General features: G+C 37.5%; 1 protein-coding gene across 1 annotated transcript; it reads right to left on the reverse strand.

Annotated features, from left to right (window-relative positions):
• Positions 1–477: 477 nt before the first annotated feature.
• LOC137721388 (WRKY transcription factor 22) lies at positions 478–2,234 on the reverse strand. Its single transcript, XM_068460481.2, has 3 exons — positions 1,643–2,234; positions 1,406–1,516; positions 478–1,297 (listed from the first exon to the last, which is right to left on the reverse strand). Exons 1-3 carry the CDS (start codon positions 2,092–2,094, stop codon positions 820–822), a joined length of 1,041 nt encoding a protein of 346 aa, XP_068316582.2. The 5' UTR covers positions 2,095–2,234; the 3' UTR covers positions 478–819.
• Between the last annotated feature and the right edge of the window lie 2,351 nt (positions 2,235–4,585).

Consider the following 4,585-nt stretch of genomic DNA (forward strand, 5'->3'; position numbering starts at 1 on the left):
CACAAAGCACAAAACTTGCAATTGACATTTAACCACGATTGGGTTATGTCCGTTGCTAAAGCTGTGCATGATGTTGACAGTTCATTAATATTAGCTCCAATAAGACGATATTTGTTTATATCCCAATTGGACTTTCTACAATTCTGTGGAAGTTCGGTTGCAAGCTTGGATTAATCGAGCCGTTAAAACATCAAACAAATCAACATGAAAAACAGAAATTTGGAGCCAAACTGGCTTTTGGATTTTGGTATCAAATTGGCTTTTCGACCAAGCCAAGCATGTCACACACCAAGAACTATGAAGCCATTTGCATATTTTTACGGGAGCAAAATCTAGTTAGTTCTAAATTATGCGATAATGTGAAGGGAGACTCGAATGCATGTACATAGAGATAGCACTACTATAATTAACTTAGTTACAACGCCTTTTGCATCTAATAAAATGAGATTTCAATTGGTATAAAAACAAAATAGTAACTAACATCAAACTAATCACTTCCATTAACTTTACTCAAAGTTCAAACCAACAACCAATCAACAAATAAAAAGATAATTAATTGACTAATCTAGAAAACTACAAGCCTTTTCACCCCTAATATTTCTAATAATTAAGCATATTGTTAATCAAGATTCCCACCCATAGTTACACCCACTGTACTCTCTCTCTCTCTCTCTCTCTCTCTCTCTCTCTAACCCCCAACAAATATAGAGTCAAAAATACCCCCAGAGGAAAAAGAGAATTGTTTTTTTTCCTTTTTTTTTTTTTTTTTTTTCCTGTAGTTTTGTTTTCTTCACAAAAGAGCTGACTTTTCTTGGCGAATCAGATACTACCAGCGGCGGTGGCAGCACTACTAGAAATCCAAGGCATGCCGAAGCTCCCCGTCGAGTGATCGGAAAAGTAATCTCCGGCCAGACCGTCCAGCCCAACAAAGAAATCGTCACTCACGACCGAGTCGCACATCCCCAACAACTCGTCCTCCTCGTCGGTAATCAAAGGACTCCCCTTCTCTTCCTTGCAGCTGCTTTCCACGGTCGTACTCTGAGGTGCAACGACAGTCTCCTCGTCCGCGGAGACCGAGGTTGTTGGAGAAGCGGGTTTCGCAGAGTCACCCCGCGTGGCGGTTTGTGGCGAGAAGGGCTTCTGGCGAGTGGAGCCGGCGAGCGAGTTGCGGTGAGTTGGGGCCGGGTGGTTGTGCTCCCCCGTGTAGGTGACTATGAACATATTCGGGTCGGATCTGTTCCGCTCCACTTGTTTCCGGGCCATACAACCCTTCGAGCTGCTGCATCTGTAATATCCCCTGATTTTTGTTCCAAAAAAAAAAAAAATTAGAAATTTAATAAAATAACTAAAATTCATTTAACTTAATGTTTTGAGAAAAATTATATGAAAGAAATGGAAAACCAACCTCGGATATGGGGAACCCTTGATGGGTTTTTGGCCGTACTTCCGCCATGCCCATACGTCTGAAGAGAGACCCTCCGCCGGAACTTGGCACACTTTTTTAAGCTGGTTCTTTCTGAAATGGTACGAAAAATCGTGAATAAATGAAATTACGAATTAAATAGCGCAAATTACGAGGTGGGTATCTTTCAAAATTCGATCTTTTTGAAGTTTTGAGACAAAACTGAGTGGAAAATCGTACCTTTTTTTGGATCGTGCGGTGGTGGTGGAAGATGATGGCTTGGAGTGCTGGGTTTGTTGTTGTTGGTGCTGGGTTTGTTGGTGGTACTGTATGGGATGCCTTGGATCTTTGGGTGTGGTCAGAGGAGAGAGAGTGGGTGGTGCGATTTGTGGGGAGGAGAGGGAAGGCTGAGATTTAGGGAAGAAAGGCTTGTAAAGTTCATGCAATTCTTCAATGGCATTTCTGGGTTTAATGATGGGATCTGGAACTGGGGGAGAGAAGAGGAGTTGCTGTTGTGGGGAATTTGGACCAAATGAAGAGAAGGAAGCAGCTGCTGGGTTTGAATGGATGCCGGAGATGTTGAAACTTGCGGTGGCAGCGGTGGAGGGAGTTCTGGTTGATGATGTGGTGGTAGTGGCGGTGGCGGTGGAGCAGCCTCGGACCACAGCTTGAAGATCCCAATCGTCCTCCATTAGAAGAGAGCGAGAGAGAGGAGAGACAAGGTTTCTGAATCTGTACCTTGTGTCTGCTAGCTATCACTGTTTGAGGACAGAGAAAAGAAGTAGAGAGACAAAAGAAGGCGCTGACTTTTTATTGCTAAGAGAGAGAGAGACGATAGGATGTAATGAGAGAGAGGAATTATATAAACAATGTATTTATAGAGAGAGAGAAGGATTTTGATACACAAAAGTCTAAAGTGGCAAAAACACGTGGTTTTCCTAGTGAGAGAAAGGGGGAGGAGAGAGACAGAGAGAAGGCATCTCTATGCATTTATGTTGCTTTTGGAAATAACATTTTAAATAAATTGGGAAAAATGTAAATTGAAAAATGAAAAATGGAAAAGTGGTTTTCGGTTTCTGGGTTGACTTGAAAAATGTCAAAGCGGGTTTTGATTAGGAAAAATTCCACACGGTGTCTAGGGAGTGGAGCTCGTGAGTTTTACCGACAAAAACAGAAAGAGATAAATAAATAAATTGATTTTTTTTATTTTAATTTAAAATAAAATAATATAAATGGAAAAGTGGAGGCCAGTTAATTTGGGTGCTCCTGTCAAAACAGTTGATGTTATTGCAAGATTTTTAGTGGGTAGGTAAAGTTGGCAACCATGACGATTAGCATTTTTAATTAGCAATTCTTTTAGACCTAATTATAATTATTCTGGATTAATCAGTTCAATCAAAGCTTCAATTTTGTTTCATCAATTTCGATGATTGATGTAATCTCAATTTAAGAAATCAATTTAGTTTTTTAATTTAAGAAATCAATGTATTTAATTCAATGTGTAATTTGCTATTTTGATAAAAGATAATGCTAGAAAGAACAAATTTTTAAACTAAACTTTACCAACGAAATAATGTGCTTGTTGTTGGTTAGGAGTATTAGTTAACATACTTATTTTCTATTACCGACATATCATTTGAGTTGTAAATTTGGTTTAAAAATATTAAAGATAACGCTATTCACATACACATTTTTACTTATCACATACCCTTATTAAATTTGTTGTTATTCATCTTATTCAATTCATTCGATCCGACAACTATAAATTAAAAGGAGCTTGTGGATAACACTATCCAATATCAATCATACAATCCAATTAATTTTAATTGAAATTGGATTGGATCCTAATTGTGACAAGTGATATCATGATCATCGTTTATATCAAAATTGACTCATAAATTAGTTTGTCAATTGGTTACTATTGACCATCAAAATTGACTCATATGTAAGTAGCTCCAATCGATTCAATGATTGACATACATTTTTGACACAAAACTATGCAAAACACAATTGATTTTCTTGGTCAATGGTGACAAAGGGATTAGAGCTACTTACTATTGTTCTAAAAATTCCTACCGCGCTAGGCAGCTGACCACTGTCCCGATTAATACCTACACGTTTAAAAATTAAGAAATGGCGCCTAGACATGTTGAGGCGCTCGCCTAGACCGATAGGCACCGGCTTAGCCCGCCCAGACCCGCCTAGGTTGCGATTCGCTTAGGTAGAAAATAGATAACTTTCATTTTGCTTTTTCTTTTTCTTTTTTTTCAATAAATTGTAAAAGACTTGTTGAATATTTTAAATGAGCACACATTATATGCTTGTTCCCCATGTTTTCATTATGTTCCAATACTTCATAATATATGTGTCATTCTATTTTGTAGTTTATGATGAAATTATATGTATTTTAAGTATAAACATACACTTATTTACATGAAATATAATTGAGTTAGTTAAATCCGCCTAGTCCGCCTAGGCGCCTGCCTAGACCCCACGCCCAGCTCGCTGTCCGACTATCGCCTAGCGTCTTTTAGAACCTTACTACTTACACGTGTTTATATGTTCCAATTTAGAAATACTAGTAACATACCACAAGAAAATTGAATACGCACCATATGTAACTTAGTACGACACAAACTAATAGTTTATATTCAACCCAGGATATACACATTTAGGTTGGGTTGGTTGAACAAGGTAGTATATTCTCCCTCTTGCACAAAAGTTTGAACTTCCCAACTTGTACATTGCAGTAGTTTACACTCCTTCGCTTGTAAATTACATATCTGGTACGTGTCCTTGAAAATTCCCCATGAGCTCAATGGAGTAGCATGTCCAATATAAATAAAATTACACCCATTGATACTTTAGTTGAAGAATTTAAAACTTCAAAATCATCATCATAGGTAAAAAAAAAAAAAAAACTTGTTTTTTTCTTTATGAGAGCTTTTAGGGTACGTTTGTTGCACCGGACTAACTCGGACTGGACTAAGCTCAGGGACTAACCTAGATTGGCCTAGACTAGATTAAGTTGAACTAAACTAACTCAGTAAAACGTTTGTTGCAGTGTCAAACTAAAAAGCTGGACTAACAATAAATTATTATTATTATATTCTAATTTTTTTTCTATTAAGAATATCAAAATTAATAGATTAAAGAAAGAGGATATCTTCTTTGCCAAATTGA

The sequence above is a fragment of the Pyrus communis genome, chromosome 1 (assembly GCF_041283825.1).
Source record: "Pyrus communis isolate YQ-2024b chromosome 1, ASM4128382v1, whole genome shotgun sequence".
Lineage (NCBI taxonomy): Eukaryota > Viridiplantae > Streptophyta > Magnoliopsida > Rosales > Rosaceae > Pyrus > Pyrus communis.

Coding starts and splice junctions, on each gene's coding strand:
- LOC137721388 (XM_068460481.2), bottom strand. CDS start 2,094: ATGGAGGACGATTGGGATCTTCAAGCTGTGGTCCGAGGCTGCTCCACC. Junction 1,517..1,642: donor ACCGCACGATCCAAAAAAAG/GTACGATTTTCC, acceptor GTACCATTTCAG/AAAGAACCAGCTTAAAAAAG. Junction 1,298..1,405: donor AAGGGTTCCCCATATCCGAG/GTTGGTTTTCCA, acceptor AACAAAAATCAG/GGGATATTACAGATGCAGCA.